Genomic DNA, 14,977 nt, shown 5'->3' with positions numbered 1-14,977 from the left:
TGGGTAAAAGTTTACATTGCGATATTTTTTTTCTCTCTGCGATATATATTGCGATATAATTTTACCAGATGACTTAAATTGCTCTATTTGCAAAGTCATTACTTAAGATGATTTTGTAGGGGAGTGAAATACAAATATATTTTATGTAATTTATTAAATACATAAACTACAGACATAAATAAACACCACTAAGCAAATATTAAAGTGAAATAATCTGTGCTTTATGGTTTTCTGGAGAGAGCAACAGTATTCAGGTACAGACATTGAATAATGAAATGTAAAATGGCACTGTATTGTCTTCACCATATAAATAATTTAATAAAATTAATCTTTATGAAACTTCTTTATGCACCACTAAAATGCTTTAAACTCTCTTCAAATGCTCACACAGTCACAGGCCCTAAAAACTTTTAAACTTTCACTCTATTGTGGTTCAGTTCTGCAGTGTCTCCACAAATCTCGCATGTTTTGGCCTGTGGTTTCTGGTCATCTATAATCTTAACTTAACATTGTATGTCTTGCAATGTGACTATTGCGGACGCACACATTGCAATATCGATGCTCAAACAAGCAACCCTAATTAAAAGTGTAGTGTATACTTGATAGATAAGATTTTTTTGTTTGTTTTTTAATATTTACTAATTGTTATGATTCTCCCCAAAAAATGCTCAATATAATGCATTAGTAGTCAAGAAAAGTTTTCAGTCAGTTCCATTCCAGAAGAAAGAAAAACAAAGCAGAATGATATAACTTGAATTTAAAATCTCTTCTGCAGTGTTTCTGTGCGTGACGGTGCTGTGCTGTACAGCTGCTGCAGACTCTGAGCAGTAATATCCTCGGTCTGTTTTTCCCCCAGGAGGCTTCTGGACACTGAAGATGAGCTCAGTGACATCCAGGCGGACTCTGTGCCCATGGAGGTGCGGGACTGGCTGGCCTCCACCTTTACCAGGAAGATGGGAGTGGTGCGCAGGCGGCCCGAAGAGAAACCCCGGTTTCGCAGCATCGTCCATGCCGTTCAGGCTGGCATCTTTGTGGAACGGTATGGAGGCTCATTCATTTTTGTTGGGGTTGAAGCATCGGGCACACTTTATTTTGATGGTCCGTTTATTGAATTTAAGTTACAGTGCATCTGCATGCCAACTAATTCTCAATAAATTATAAGAAGACTGTTAGGTGGTGTTTAGGGTTAGTAAGTTGACATGTTCTTGCAAAGTTTCTTATAGTCAGTTAAATGTCTGTTGAAAGACCAGTATCATCAGATATTAAGCAGACAGTCTACTAATACCCAACTGGACCATCAAAATAAAGTGTTAACGAAGCATCAAAACCATAAAAGTGTAAAATAACATTCTTTATCTTTCTGTGCATAATGTGCACTGTTAATATGCATTTAAGCATCTTTTTTTTTTTTACGAGAGACCCACTAAAATTGTATTCAATGTCACAATAGTTTATGTACCCAAAAATCTTAAGGCATTGCTATAAAATAGTTTTTGATGACTTAAGACGGTGTCAAAGTGCAACCCTTACATATTATTGAATTAAAATTATTTACACTTTGCTTTCAAACCACTAGATTTTACCCAAGCAAGATGTTTTTAGTCATTTAAAATATAATAAATAACAATGATCACTTATATTTTAATTAAAATACAAGGCAGACATACAATATATGTATGTGTTTTTTTATATATGTATGTATATAATATATGCATAAATCTGCAGTACAGTAAACGATACATTTGAATGACATCATTTCCTCCCTATTTCAATGTTGTTATTTTTTTCACAAAGATGAATTGAAACATTACAGTAGACACTTTGATTACATTTATTAAACATTGTGTGAACATAAAACCACACACACACACTTTTTAAAATAATAATTTGCTTGTATTTTTCATGGATGTTGCAGTCCAATAATGCATTGCATCATCCTCAACAAATAAATCCAGGCAGATGAATAATAATTGAGTGCTGAAAAGTATCAATAAAAAGTGTATTTATTATTTTTTATATATACATTTATATTTAAATTAGAATTAGTTTGAGGGAAGAATAGTTAAACTAATTTTAATAATAAAGTAATAATATACTCTACATAATTAAATAATACATTTATTTCTTATATATTTTTTTGAAATATTATACTGCTGGTTATACAACATGCTTAAAAGTCTAGTAAAATTTGTGTAAAATCAGTGTGTAGTGCTCTAATCCCTTATAGGCTCCATCTTGACCTGCAAACTGCCTATAAAGACAGCTCTCTAATTAGGCTGTAGAGAGTCAGCTGTATTTGGAGCAGAGTCTTTGTTTTCCCTGTTTTACATGCAGCCTACAAGTGAGTTTAAATCATACAGACAGTCCCATTTCACAGACCTGTGCTGTTTTTTTCCTGCTAACTGGGAAAATGTCTACCAAGATTACCGGCACATAAAACACACAGTTAAGGGCTTGTTCTGCATAATCTTTTCCAATAAGTGAAAATTGATCGTCTGTGACCTCATGCCTGAGAAATGCGCACTTTTGCACAGGCACAGCTCCTCATTTCCATTGAAACTTACTAAGGATGTCATAGACACCTGTTGAGTCTGAAGAGCTGACCTCCAGGGGTGTGTGTTTGTATGTGCGTGCGTGTGTGTGTGCGCGTGTGTGTGTGTGTGTGCGCGTGTGTGCGCGTGTGCTTGTGCGTGCGCGTGTGTGCATGTGCGTGTGCGTGTGTAATATCAAACACACATCTGAGGCTCGTGTAATGAATCGAGACATTCAAATCCCTGTTATTTTGCTGTATAAAACTCACTTAAACTCACTTAACTTAATTATCTTTAGTAATTATAGAGTAATAATTTGTAATGGCACAAAATAAACGGGACATTTTTGTATTTTTGGAGAAGAAATAATACTTTATTATTAATAATAATAATGAACACATGGTATTTTTTTTATTTTATCTTATTTTATTATTGAATTGAAGTTGAAAATAAGTTAAATTATATGATATATTTGCAATTATTACTGTTATTTATATATACACAACTTAAATAATATAGTAAATTCACTTTTTCACAAATTTTCATTATTGTTAGACACCAAATATTCGCTTATAAGGCATAACATTAGAAATCTAAATATAAAATATTTTATTAAATAAAAATATGATAATTAGATTTTTAGTAAAAGTATGTATATTATATTATATTATATTATATTATATTATATTATATTATATTATATTATGTTATATTATGTTATATTATATTATATTATATTATATTATATTATATTATATTATATTATATTATATTATATTATATTATATTATATTATATTATATTATATTATATTATATTATTGAAGTTGAAATTAAGTTGAATTATATTATATATTTCCAAATATTACTGTTATTTATATGAGCAATATCCCACAAGTAGCAGTGCGATATGGCTTTATCAGCACTGGTGGGAGGCGTATGTTGGCACGAGGTTGCAGACCGAGTGCCTTAGTGTCCCACTAGGGACAATATAAAGCCACATTGCACTGCTATTTGTGTAATATTTCATTTTTACAGTTCGACGGCATAATCGAGCATTTAAAAAAGAAAATCAAGCACAACAATATTCTCAGATATATATTTCAAAAAATACTTTTGTATGAGGAACTACTTTCTTCCGCCATATATTCACATCTGCAGCTGACGTCAGAACAGCAGGAGCCGTTGCTAGTTCACAAACATCACTTTAGAGCTTGTATTTGAATGATTCTCTAGCGTAATGTCTAAAGTAATGACAAAACAGGTGATTTTGCTGACATTTTAAGATTATAAAGCTGGACTGCATGAAATGCCATCAGTCTACAGAGATTTATTTCCAGTATTTCCCTGTTGCAATCGGGAGATCACAATAATTAACCCTGAAAAAGCCAAAGCAAAGCAAACACTAACAGATTACTATGGTATAAATACAGCACTACATCATACAAATAAGAGAGATTGACTTAGAATGTCACTTACCTGTTTAATAATGATTTGATCAGCTGTAGTTTGAACATTTTTGCTGAGTTTTTCCTCCTCTAAAGACTTATGTGGTCTCTTTCGCCATCTTGTGGTGGAGCGTCTACCGTCTTTGCTCTGCTCAATGACAGGCTGATGGCCGATGACGTACTGAATCTCCAAAATTATACATTTTTAAAATAAGCACTATCCTTATAAATAAATGGTATAGTTGCTATCTAAACAACTCACCTAAACTCGCCTCAAAAGTACATTATGTTCTCCAACAGCTGAAATATTTGTCAAACTGTAGTGAGTTTATTGATCTGCTGTCACTCTATGTGGGCAGAGTAATACACAAGGGTGTCAGCCTATCAGATTCGAGAACCAGACAGAACTGTTGTATAAATATATAAAATTTAAATATTATAATACATCGTTAAAATTTTGATTATTGATAATAATTCCAAATATTCTCTTGTAAGGCATGACATTAGAAACCCAAGTCTAATATATTTAATCAATTAAAAGTAATATGATAATTAGATTTTAAGTCAAAGTGTGTATATATGAACATTTTAGTATGTTTTAGTGTGAAACTGTTCATTTTCTGTTACTGAGCTTTACTGAGGGCCAGCTTAATAAGAACACTGGAACTGAATTTGATCTCTTTTTTTTTTTGGATCTGGACTGTGTTGTTGGAGTGTGACGTTTTTATAAATAAGTGCTTTTCCAGTCTCATTTAAAAAGGAAGGTTTTAGAGTTCTGTCCTGCTTATTTTTTGCTCTGATTAAAAGTGTTTCCACATGAATGTGCTCAAGACTTCAGGGAAGCAGATTTCTGAAAGTTTAGTCAACATGTATATGCATCACATTTGTCTTCATTGCTTACCTTGTTAAAAATAAACTTCATCTGTCGTCATGTTAGAGAAAAAGACTTGTGAATATTTGTGTCTTTGCAGAATGTACAGAAGAACATCCAACATGGCAGGGTTGACCTATCCGCCATCTGTAATTACAGCTCTAAAGGTACAGATTATCCTCGCAGAGTATGATAACATGACTTTAGTTTTAGACTTTAGTAAGTCAAGACACTGTGTTTTTGATTCACCTTTGAATATGTATAGATTTTGGCTTTTCCTAGTGTTTTTTTTTTTGTCTAATGTAAAGAAAACATCCAAAATACACTTTAAAATGCTTCTAATGTAATTTTTTCCAATTATGATCTGGAGATGTCACTTAAAAATATATATATAAAGTCTATTTTTTTCAAAAGTATATATTTTTCTACTGCTCTAAACATTTTCACTAAGCCATTTTTTTGTTTTAAACCGCTGTATTGGCTTTAAATAATATGCATAATTAAAAACATTTATCTACAAAATGGTGAAAATTGGTGAAAACTCATAAGACAAATGTTCATAAGACCTATGTAATCATGGCATGACACATGTCATGAATATGAATGAGATTTATGCATGCTTATACACCAGCTGTCATTGAGTGTCATTCACTCAGTTAAGTCATTTTAAAATGCAGAGAAGACATTGGGTTCTATTTTAATGATCTAGGTGCAAAGTCTAAAGCGCATGGCGCAAAAGCATTAAGAGTGTGTCCGACTCAACTTTTGCTATTTTAAGGACAGAAAAATTCGCTCTGCACTGTGGCGCATGGTCGAACAGGGTTGAGCTTATTCTCCTAATGAGTTATGGTTGTGTTTTGAGATTAAACCAATCAGAGTCTCATCTCCCATTCCATTTAAGAGTCACTTGCGTCACGCCATGGCGCATTTGCTATTTACATGGCGGACATTGTAAGTGGAAAAACTGAACGCTTCACTAGTGAGAAAACAGTTAAACCGACCATCTGCAGTGTGAGGATAAAGAATGAACCTCCTTCATTTGGCCTTTACTTTCACTTTCTATCTTTCGTGTATAAGGAAATGTGTTGTACGCACAGACATGCATCAGCCTACATAATTAATTTTGTTTGTTAAGCGCAAAGATTTGTTTCAAAGCCATTTCAAAATTCAGTTCCGATTTCCAGCAAACGAATAAATGAGCAACAATAACGAAATGTGGTCAAATATCCAAATACACATGTTATGCCCCATATAGTTCAAAACCTGACAGATGGACAAATCTAAGCATGTTTTTAATAAAACAAATATAAATATGCTTATAATAAATACTACTACTATTAATAACATTATGCAAAAGCATGTTGTAATGAATAAACTTAAAGAAGCCCCCCGCCCGAGATAAAGAAGGCAGAGATACATATGTATTGCTGTGCATCCTGTGTGTATTAAGCATTGTGTAAGCGAGGCACACAACTAGCGCACTCTGCACTGGACTTTAGACCTGCTTTTAGCTGGTCTATTGTGCAGTCTATTTTAGTTCCTCAAAATAACAACGCACCAACAATGCGCCTTAACACACCTACTTTCTAGCCATGAGTCCAAAAAGTGGCACAATTGGATTTGCTATTAAACAACATGGTAGAAAACAGGAAAATTAAGGTTGTGTTGGTCTGAAAATAGCAACACATCAGGGCAAACACATCTAGCGACTTATTGCGCCAGGTGTATTATAGGATCCATTATAGGGTCCATTGTTTATGTCAAGGTGCCTTTAAGACAACTTGACATAAACATATACTTTCTGTCTTTGTCATGACGTATTGACATTACCAAGTCAGCATAACTTGTCATAAATCTGTCATAAACATAATTGTTATGAGACCATTTTAATTGTCATAATTTTTTTGTGTGACAAACTGAATTTGTAATTAAAATTTCTCATAGAAAGTGTCAACCTTCTGAAATAATTTTATAACAGCATCATTAATATTTCATGACAATTAACATTTTAATGACTAATTCAAATTTGTACCACTTTAGATAAAATATTAAATATGCTGTTATAAAATTAATAACACAATTAACATGACAATCATGTTTATGACAGATTTATGACAGTTCATTCTGGGAAACGTCAAGGTGTCAGGACAAAGACAGATTGTTATGGTATTGTTTATCACAGGTAGTCATAACAAAGACATCTCAAACGCTGTCATCTTTGCGTTTAAAATGGCATAACTGAGCCAATGACTCTTAATGACAGTGGTCATATATATGCACAAAATCTTAGTCAAATTGTGAACACCCCCTTCAATTAAAGTGTTATCAAAATTTGTTAAATTTTTTTATCTGGCTATTTACAGTATTTTTAGACTCTGTGAAATCAAAATTAACAATGTTAATTTTTTTAACTCACATTGTTATTCTTGAGGTGAATAATTAATGCTTGCATGTTAATCCACAGAAAAACATAGTTTGTATTGAATGCATATATTAACACCCTCTCTAACCGTTAGTTTGCGATGAGGAAATGATGCACAAAAGAAAGCCCCTCTCCCTACTCAATATTCCATTTCAGTAGGAAGTACATTAACATATTGAAATAAGTTCTCAGCAACTTCCAGTTTATGAAGACTTTAATGACTTAGAATGTGTTCAACAAATGAAACGAGTTCTGAACCTAACTTTATGTAATGTTCAGATGTCTGTTTTAAGTATGCAAATATGTCCACATTTAATGAATAAATGCCTTATTTGCACATTTAAATAAAATTTTAGAAAACATGCCATGCAATTAGTGCCTGTAATTCTTAATCTTCTCAATCAACTGGGGAAGTATGGTAATAAATATTAGTTACTTTGTTTACCCTGTTGACCTGCAGTATCTTTCCATAAAGCCATCAGTTCACAGAGTGTTTCCTCTTTTTCAGGATGTTGATAAATGGTCGTTTGACGTCTTCAAGCTCCAGGAGGCAAGCAGTGAACACGCTCTGAAATTTCTGGTCTATGAACTCCTCACCAGATATGACCTGATCAGCCGCTTCAGGGTACGAGAGACCGCAGAAACCAGACACAACAAAACTGTGACCCGTAGAGAAACTCACATACTGCCACTAAACAAAACTCCATCTGTCATTTACCCGCCCTCATGTCATTTCAACCCTATAGGTCCCCTTTTTCATTCTCCGAGTGGATTGAAGAGCTTTCAAGCTTCAAAAAGGACCCAATGGAGGCATAACAAAAAATAAAAATCAGCCTATATGACATACAGAGTCTTCTGGAGTTATACAGACTTACAGTTGAAGTCAGAATTATTAGCCCCCCTTTGATTTTTTGATTTTTTTTATTTATTTTATTAATTTTTTTTAATATTTCCCAAATTATGTTTAACAGAGCAAGGAAATTTTCACAATATGTCTGATAATATATTTTTTTTCTAGAGAAAGTCTGATTTGTTTTATTTTGGCTAGAATGAAAGCAGTTTAAAATATTTTTGTGAACCATTTTAAGGTCAAAATAATTTTTACTATCTTGCCTAGTTAACCTAATTAACCTAGTTAGGCCTTTAAATGTTACTTCAAGCTGTATAGCAGTGTATTGAAAAATATATATTAAATTATTATTTACTGTCATCATGGCAAAAAGTAAAGTAAATAAAAAGTTATTAGAAATGAGTTACTAAAACTATTATGTTTAGAAATGTGTTGAAAAAAAAATCTTCTCTCTGTTAAACAGAAATTGGGGAAAAAATAAACAGGGGGCTAATAATTCTGACTAAATCTGTCAAGCCACTACTGTGGGTTGTAATGTATATTTGTAAGCAATATACATTTTCTAATCAATTAATATATGTGACCTGAACCACAAAGTCTTATGTTGCACTTTAGCAATAGTCAAACATTTTTATTTTTCATTTTTTTATGCAAAGTTGTTTGAGATTTAAATACAGATTATGCTCTATTATGTCCTACTGCAAATATATACAACCTCAAATTTTCTTAATCAAAACTTATTTTTTATTAGTGACGGACATTGCTAAGTTCTTTATGTAGACAAATTTAAACATGAATTTCTCAGTTATTAGGGTTTTTTTTTCTACCTCAGATTCCAGATTTTCGAATAGTTGACGTTTTTACATACAAAATTTTCTTTGTGCTCACAGAATTTTTCTTCTAAATTAGTTTTTTTCTCAGCCTCCTATGTTTATGTTGAGTTATTTCACTTGAAGGACAATAAAAACAAACTATTATTTGCCATTTACGAGTTCACGCTTACAGATGTTTTAAGAGTAAAGCGTAATTGGCGTGCTGTCCAGGGAGAGGGCTCTGAGCTCGGGAAAGACACCCCAACTCATCTTATTCCCCTTATCAGGAAAGAAAGAGACATTGCGGCTCGAGTGAAGTGTCTAGCCCGGCCCCAGAATGCTCACCCTGGGTATATAATGTTTAAAAGGCGAGGTGTCAGGGTGGTGGAGGGATACTAAAGTTGTGAGATAATGCAGGTAGGACAACTTTTGGTATCTATAGGGGTTTGGTCTAATGCTGATTGGATAATAGAATGATTGTCAATGATGTATTAGAATTGCTGAAACATCTGCGCATGCTCCTCCCGAAATTTCTTTATAAAACATCACTAAAAGAGAAACTACTGAACCTACACACAGGAGGCTGAGAAATATGCAATTTTTTAAAAGAGAAGTTCAAGTGGCACTTAGAGGCTTTTGCATCTGAACTCTTGAGTTGTAACTTGAAAATACTGTCCACTTTTAACAAAGTATATATCAATAAGAAGCTTATTTTTTCAGCTTTTATGCGATGACGCATGACTGGTTTTGGGGTTCTAGATTACAAAAAATAAAATTTAGAATTAAAATATAATGCTTTGCACCCAGAGTGCATTGCATTAAAAAAATACAGGGAATCAAGAGAAACTGAGCATTTTTCAAGTGTTATATTTTCAGTCAGAATTATTAACCCCCCTGAATTATAAGCCCCCTGTTTATTTTTTCCCTAATTTCTGTTTAACAGAGAGAAGATTTTTTTTCAACACATTTCTAATCATAATAGTTTTAATAACTCATTTCTAATAACTGATTTATTTTATCTTTGTCATGATGACAGTAAATATTTTACTAGATATTTTTCAAGACACTTCTATACAGCTTAAAGTGACATTAAAAGGCTTAACTAGGTTAATCAATTAATCAATTAATTGAATCGGTTCAGGTGAATCACTGAATCCCACTTTGAATCGTTTTGAATCATGAAATCAATTCAGAAAGTTCTCATTGAGTTCAAATCATGACTCTATAATAATAGCACTATGGGTTTTATCATTTTTGGTGAATAACAAATTAAATAATTATCTGCTGACACAGAGCTAATTGCTTTTATAATACAAAAATAACCATTGTCCTGCTTTCTAAATCTTGAAAAGCTCCATCATTGTAACTGCATATAAAAGTGCAGCAAGGACATCATGTTCTCTTTGGTTTCAGCAGGCGAAAGAAAAACACACAGATTTAAACCCAAATGAAAGTGAGTAAAGAAAATCAAACAGATTTAAACCCAAATGAAAGCGATTAAAGACAATTACTGAGATTTAAACCCAAATGAGATTGAGTGAAGAAAATCACACGGATTTAAACCCAAATGAGAGAGAGTGAAGACAATTACAGAGATTTAAAACCAAATGAAAGTGAGTAAAGACAATTACAGAGATTTAAACCCAAATGAGAGTGAGTAAAGACAATTACAGAGATTTAAACCCAAATGAGAGTGAGTAAAGAAAATCACACAGATTTAAACCCAAATGAGAGTGAGTGAAGAAAATCACAGAGATTTAAACCCAAATGAAAGCGATTAAAAAAAATCATACAGATTTAAACCCAAATCAAATCGAGTAAAGAAAGTCACACAGATTTAAACCCAAATGAAAGTGAGTGAGGAAAACCACACAGATTTAAACCCAAATGACATTGAGTGAAGAAAATCACATGGATTTATACCCAAATGAGATTGAGTGAAGAAACCACACAGATTTAAACCCAAATGAGATTGAGTGAAGAAAATCACATGGATTTAAACCCAAATGAGAGAGAGTGAAGACAATTACAGAGATTTAAACCCAAATGAAAGTGAGTGAAGAAAACCACACAGATTTAAACCCAAATGAAAGTGAGTGAAGAAAACCACACAGATTTAAACCCAAATGAGATTGAGTGAAGAAAATCACATGGATTTATACCCAAATGAGATTGAGTGAAGAAAATCACACAGATTTAAACCCAAATGAAAGTGAGTAAAGAAAATTACAGAGATTTCAACTCAAATTTATCCTATTTCTTCAATATATTATGATTTCATTCTTTTGCATTCTCGCTAATCCAAGGTTCACCCAAATCTGACGTTGTATTTGAAGAATGCATGTTTTTGCCCTCATGTATATGTGATATAGATGTGATACGAGGCGTCTGAGCTTTTCCATCTGCTCTCTGTCTGTTTTTTTCTCCAGTGTGTCAGATCTCATCACTTCATCCTCTGTTCACAAGCGCAGTGACGACAGTCTCTGAAATCACACACGCAGAGCCTCATCATTGTGCTGTAAATGTAGCTGATGGATGTGGCCTGTGTTTGGGTTTAGGTGGTTAGGTCTGGAGTCTCTGCTCTCTTCATGTCATTACGCAGCAATATTGTACTCATGCAAGCTGTTTTCTCATGGGAAGCCCAAAAAATGCTCTATTAATCTGCTTTGGAGGAAATTTAAAGGCATATGATGACTGCAGATTGAGAATGTTTCTTGTAGGGTTGAAAATCCAAATTAGTATTAAAGAGCCCCTATTATAGGTTTTTGAAAATGACCTTTCATGCAGTGTGTAACAGAGCTCTAAGTGAATAAAAACATCCAGCTGGGGTTTAAATCTAAAGGTGCAGCATGTTTAAAACCATTGATTCTTTAGCAAAATATTTGAATCAGAGTCTAATAAACAAATTGAGTTTGGTTTGGATCTTTTGTTTAATCGCATCGACGTCGATACGGTACATCACCAAATATGTACTTCCAGTTCCTCCGTTAAAATGTGCACGCGCTTTCCTCCACACACTAGCAGAGGCACGGGGGATCACGGGACTGATCATGACGTGAAGATTCAATTTCAATTCAATTCCCCTTTATTTGTATAGCGCTTATACAATGTAGATTGTGTCAAAGCAGCTTCACATAAAAGGTCACAGTAAATAGGAACTGTGTAGTTCAGTTTGTAGTGTAGAAGATGACGATCACTGACAGATGGAGATGGAGGGCTGCGGGGAATAAAGGGTTAAAGTTCATTTTCACAACAATGCCACACTATAGCCAACCTGAGCTGTGTTTGTTCCTGTCATTTTTCTGACGATTGATACAATAACCTACGCTGTAACATGGGATTTGTCTGCCGTTTGCTATTGAAGAAGCAGCAGAGACTATGGGACTTTGTCAGTAACTTTTACATTTCATATGGACCAGTTTCTTCTTCCTCCAGATCATAAAATGTTAGTGTTATTAAAATTGTTGCCACGTTTTGTGTAGTTTACAAACTGTGTTTAATTGTGCGTGATAAGTTGCAATCGCCCCGCACGGCTTGTAATCACGTATTGATTATAGATTAGTGCTCTCTTGAAAACGCAACACATGCTTCTTTCTTTACTGATTTTAAGTGCGTTTCTGAACTGGCGATCCTTTGCTGTTTGCCTTTGTTATGGCCACCATCAGCTGTTCCTACACACACGTGGCATGGTCAATTTTCAAAAAAGTTCAACTTTTGCCACTGTGTGGGTTAATACTGAATATGTGTCATTGTTTTTACTTGGGGTTAGGTTTAAGAGTAGAGCAATATGCTGGTCTTAAACTGCAGTGATTTATTGCATTCCTGAATTGGGCTCTCCTATACTCTCTGGCTGCTATTTCATAGCCGTGGTGGGCTTTTCTCTCTGTCTCATGCTGAACACAATTGACCAATCGCAACAGACTGGGTCATCGGACCAATAACCGCAGATTAGCTTCACGCTAAGGAGGGGTTTGGGAACAAATGAATCGCTGAGCATTTCTAATGGGAGTCGCTGGGATAATTAGGTAAAAATAATTGCATATTATAAGACAATGAAGTGTTTTTTGACCATGCACGCATATCAGCATGTTGTTGGGGACCCCTAAAACCAAAATAGGGGCTCTTTAAAACAGCTGAGATTCTTAAAGGGATAGTTCACCCAAAAATAAAAATTGTGTTATAATTTACTCGCCCCTTTACTAGTTTCAAACCCATTTGACTTTGTTCTGTTGAACACAAAAAGGAGATATTGTGAAGAAAGCTGGAGACCTGTAACTATTGACTTCCATAGTATTTTTATTTTATTATTTTTACTATGGAGATCAATGGTTGCAGGATTACATCTTTTTCAAAATATCTTCTTTTGTGTTCAACAGGTTTGGAACCACTTGAAGGCGAGCACATAATGATCTATCACTTTAAAGGTGAACTACATTGCTAGGAGTGTAATTATTTTCCATAAATCTAATACTTAAAGGGATAGTTCACCCAAAAATAAAAATTGTGTCATGATTTACTCACCCTTTACTTGTTCCAAACCTGTTTGTCTGTCTTTTTTCTGTTGAACACAAAAGAAGATATTCTGAAGAAAGCTTGAACGCTGTAACCATTGATTTCCATAGTATTTGACTTGTCTGTGAAATCTTTTCTTTCTTTGGGTAAAAAAAAAAGTTAACAGTTCTCTAGTTTTCAGCGGCTGTCCTCCTGTGTGCAGATACCAGTGTCCTCATTGGTGTCTTTTGTGGAAGCTCTGGAAATCGGCTACAGCAAACACAGAAACCCTTATCATAACCTGATCCACGCGGCTGATGTCACACAGACGGCACATTATCTGATGCTGCACACTGGCGTTATGGTGAGCAGAAAAACTAACAAATGTTGAATTGCTTCTTATATTACTTTTATATTTCTTCTATTATTTATTGCTGTTTTCACTGTTAAAAGTATTTGTCTGAGAAATTGCAATTGTGTTTGTAACATTTTTAAACATAATAGTTTTAATAAATCATTTCTAATGACTCAATTCTTTTGTCTTTGCCATGATAAAAGTACATATTTTACTAGGTATTTTGCAATATATTAATATTTAGCTTAAAGTGCTGTTTAACAGGTTATTGGGTTAATAAAGCAAGTCATTGGACAACAGTGGTCATTCTTTTGCCAATCAAATAATAATAATTTTAAAGGGGCTAATAATATTGACCTTAACCGTTTTTACATTAATTGTTTTTTTACTATTGTTTTTTACCAGCAAAGTTGTTGTTATTATTATTATTATAAATGATGATGATGATGATGATTGTAGGGATATGTACAGTTTTAACCCCAAAAATGACCAGTCTGTCAGATGAAGAAGAGCCGGAGTCAGAGATTCAATTGAAAAGAAAGTTGACTGGTGATAGTTTGCAGTTTTAACAGTCAGAATTATTAGCCCCCCTTTGAAATTATATTTCCTTTTTAAATATTTCCCAAATGATGTTTAACAGAGTAAGGATATTTTCACAGTATGTCTGATAATATTTTTTTCTTCTGGAGAAAGTCTTATTTGTTTTATTTCGGCTAGAATAAAGGCAGCTTTTCATTTTTTATGAACCATTTTGAGGTCAACATTATTAGCCCCTTTAAGCTGTATATTTTCCGATAGTCTACAGAACAAACCATCGTTATACAATAACATGCCTAATTTCCCTATCTTGCCTAGTTACCCTAATTAACCCAGTTAAGCCTGTAAATGTCACTTTAAGTTGTATAGAAGTGTCTTGAATAATATCTATTCAACATATTATTTACTGTCATCATGGCAAAGATAAAATAAATCCGTTATTAGAAATGAGTTATTAAAACTATTATGTTTAGAAATGTACTGAAAAAAATCTTCTCTCCATTAAACAGAAGTGGGGGAAAAATAAACAGAGGGGCTAATATTCAATACATTCAATACCTTTATTTGAATAGCGCTTTTTCAATAATAATTTATTAATGACTTCAACTGTATTATTTGAGTTTTACTCTGAAGTGGGATGACACTAGGGTCATTATGTAAT

General features: G+C 33.5%; 1 protein-coding gene across 2 annotated transcripts in view; it reads left to right on the top strand.

Annotated features, from left to right (window-relative positions):
* The window catches only part of pde1a (phosphodiesterase 1A, calmodulin-dependent), a 145,838-nt gene that overhangs the window by 107,417 nt on the left and 23,444 nt on the right, over positions 1-14,977 (top strand). For both annotated transcript variants that reach the window (XM_056465853.1, XM_056465854.1), the window contains 4 exons: positions 857-1,039; positions 4,950-5,016; positions 7,780-7,896; positions 13,648-13,788. In XM_056465853.1, coding sequence (XP_056321828.1) covers positions 857-1,039; positions 4,950-5,016; positions 7,780-7,896; positions 13,648-13,788 — 508 coding nt within the window. The remainder of the gene's footprint in view (positions 1-856; positions 1,040-4,949; positions 5,017-7,779; positions 7,897-13,647; positions 13,789-14,977) is intronic.

Source organism: Danio aesculapii, chromosome 9, assembly GCF_903798145.1.
Source record: "Danio aesculapii chromosome 9, fDanAes4.1, whole genome shotgun sequence".
NCBI lineage: Eukaryota > Metazoa > Chordata > Actinopteri > Cypriniformes > Danionidae > Danio > Danio aesculapii.
Note: the sequence above shows the minus strand (reverse complement) of the source record. Positions and strands in the feature narration are given on the sequence as shown.